Here is a 2,127-nt window from a genome sequence, read left to right as displayed (position 1 = left end):
GTACATAAAGTCTGATGCTAGAGACACCAGCATGGAAGAAAAGAGTTCAAGAAAAGCACGTCACAAATGCAGTTGTTAAGATACTACATTTCTAAGAAAAAGAAGAATGGCCAAAAAAACTCAAATCAAAATTGATGTACCTCCTCAATAAGGCTGCCTAGAAAGCTCAAGCAATGCTCTATTTGTCATCACCTATTGCAATTGCATTGGGTGTCATTTCTTTTGCAGGGATGAAAGGAAATCGTATCACAGCGATAGCATAGCCAAATAAACCAACCAAAACAAATATTCAGTACTTATTTTTTGAGTGAAGCTCTGGTATCATGTCAAGGACAGAAGGATTCTCCCTTAAAAGTGCAATACCACGCAATTTATCTTCATACAATATTGACCCTCAATCAGGACATCGTTGCTCATTCTCTGGTATTTAATACGAACCACAAGGAATCCGTGATTGACCAATAGGCATGACATTGGATTCCAAGTTACACAAGATTAGACCACCAAGTTAGAAACCAGGAAAAAAGATTTCAAAGCCACCAGGAAACTGCAAAACTACTGGAAATGCACGTAGTTAAAGTGCCAAGACCAACACTGGCCTGTAGGAAATCAAGTTAGATTTCGAAAAAAAATTACAACAAAAGGTTACCTGCTGAATGATGTAATCGTAACCAAAGCTTGTTGTAACATCTCTAAACATGTAGACTCTAATTGTACATAAATTTCGACGTTAGAGACACCGGCATGGAAGAAAAGAGTTTAAGAAAAGCAAGTCACAAATGCAGTTGTTATGACCAGTACTAGCAACAAGCCCTGCATCAACCTGCAGGTAAATTAAACAAACACTAAATAATGTGAAAACCATTAAAAAAAGGAAAACCTAGAAAGATGAAAGATAACTACAAGCAATGCTGGTGAAGTGGCAAAAGAAAATATAACAAATCTTTTTTCTATTTGGGAGGGCTACATAGAAACATGAACGTTTTGATGTTTCCGAAGATAACTAAATAGCACTGAAAATGATATTACTACACTTATAGTTATAATGTGTACACATAGGGGAACTCACCATTATTCCTTTTTTAAAAAGATCATTATTGGTCACCATTTTTTCTCATATTAAGGGTGCAATAACATTTGATTTCTAAGAAAAAGAAGAATGGTAAAAAAGAGTAATCAAAATTGATGTACCTCCTCAATACGGCTGCCTAGAAAGCTCAAGCAATGCTCCATCTGTCATCACCTTTTGCAATTGCATTGGATGCCATTCCTTTTGCAGGGATGAAAGGAAATTGTATCACAGCGATAGCATCGACGAATAAAACAACCAAAACAAATATTCAATACTTATTTTCCGAGCGAAGCTCTGGTATCATGTCAAGGACAGAAGGATTCTCCCTTACAACGTTTACCAAAAATCTAGCTGTACTTGAATCAAAAGAGAAGCCCCTATCAGTCATTTCCTTCATAAAATTTCTCATTTCACTAAATTTGCTCCACCTGAGAAATCCTTGCACAAACACATTGTAAGTGACACTGTCTGGCAAACAACTATTCTTCTCCATTTTTCTTAGCATACTTTTAGCTTCATCTAACAATCCTTCTAGACAAAATCCAGTTATCATTGTATTGTATGTTCTCACATTCGGAGGCAATCCGATCAAAGAAAGCTTCTCAAAAACAGAATGAGCTTCATCCAGTTTACCATTTTTGCACAATCCATTAATGACAACCGTGTAAAATGCAATATTTGTATTTTCTCGCTTTCTTTCCAACTTATTAAAGAGTGACAAAGCTTCTTCAACAAGTCCATACCTAAAATAACCATCAAGCACAGTGGAATGAGTGCATATATCAGGTTTCGGCCCCACAGATAGCATGTCGGCATAAATTTGTTTTGCATCACCAATTCTTCCAACTTCAAACAGACCTTGCAAGATAGTATTGTATGTAACAGTATTAGGTTTTGATCCCCTTTGCGAAATTTCACTAAGCAATTGCATAGCATCAGCTATTTTCTTTTTCTTGCAGTATCCGTTTATTAGTATGTTATAGCTAATGATGTCAGGCTCAATGCCCTTGTTCATCAAGATATCAAAAATTCTCCTTGCTCTATCCACTTGACCA

General features: G+C 36.2%; 1 protein-coding gene and 1 pseudogene across 5 annotated transcripts; both read right to left on the bottom strand.

Moving 5' to 3' along the window:
• Positions 1–33, bottom strand: part of LOC124899407 — a 1,544-nt pseudogene extending 1,511 nt beyond the window's left edge.
• A 102-nt stretch (positions 34–135) lies between these two features.
• On the bottom strand, positions 136–2,127 carry LOC124899230 (putative pentatricopeptide repeat-containing protein At1g12700, mitochondrial; the record flags this gene model as incomplete). Of its 5 annotated transcripts, XR_007056348.1 has the most annotated exon segments (4): positions 136–192; positions 297–420; positions 650–823; positions 1,070–2,127. XR_007056348.1 is itself a non-coding variant. In XM_047413454.1 (3 exon segments), coding segments are annotated over 3 exon segments (784 nt in total), but the record flags the coding sequence as incomplete, so codon positions are not given.

The sequence above is a fragment of the Capsicum annuum genome, chromosome 6 (genome assembly GCF_002878395.1).
Source record: "Capsicum annuum cultivar UCD-10X-F1 chromosome 6, UCD10Xv1.1, whole genome shotgun sequence".
Classification (NCBI taxonomy): domain Eukaryota; kingdom Viridiplantae; phylum Streptophyta; class Magnoliopsida; order Solanales; family Solanaceae; genus Capsicum; species Capsicum annuum.
Note: the sequence above shows the minus strand (reverse complement) of the source record. Positions and strands in the feature narration are given on the sequence as shown.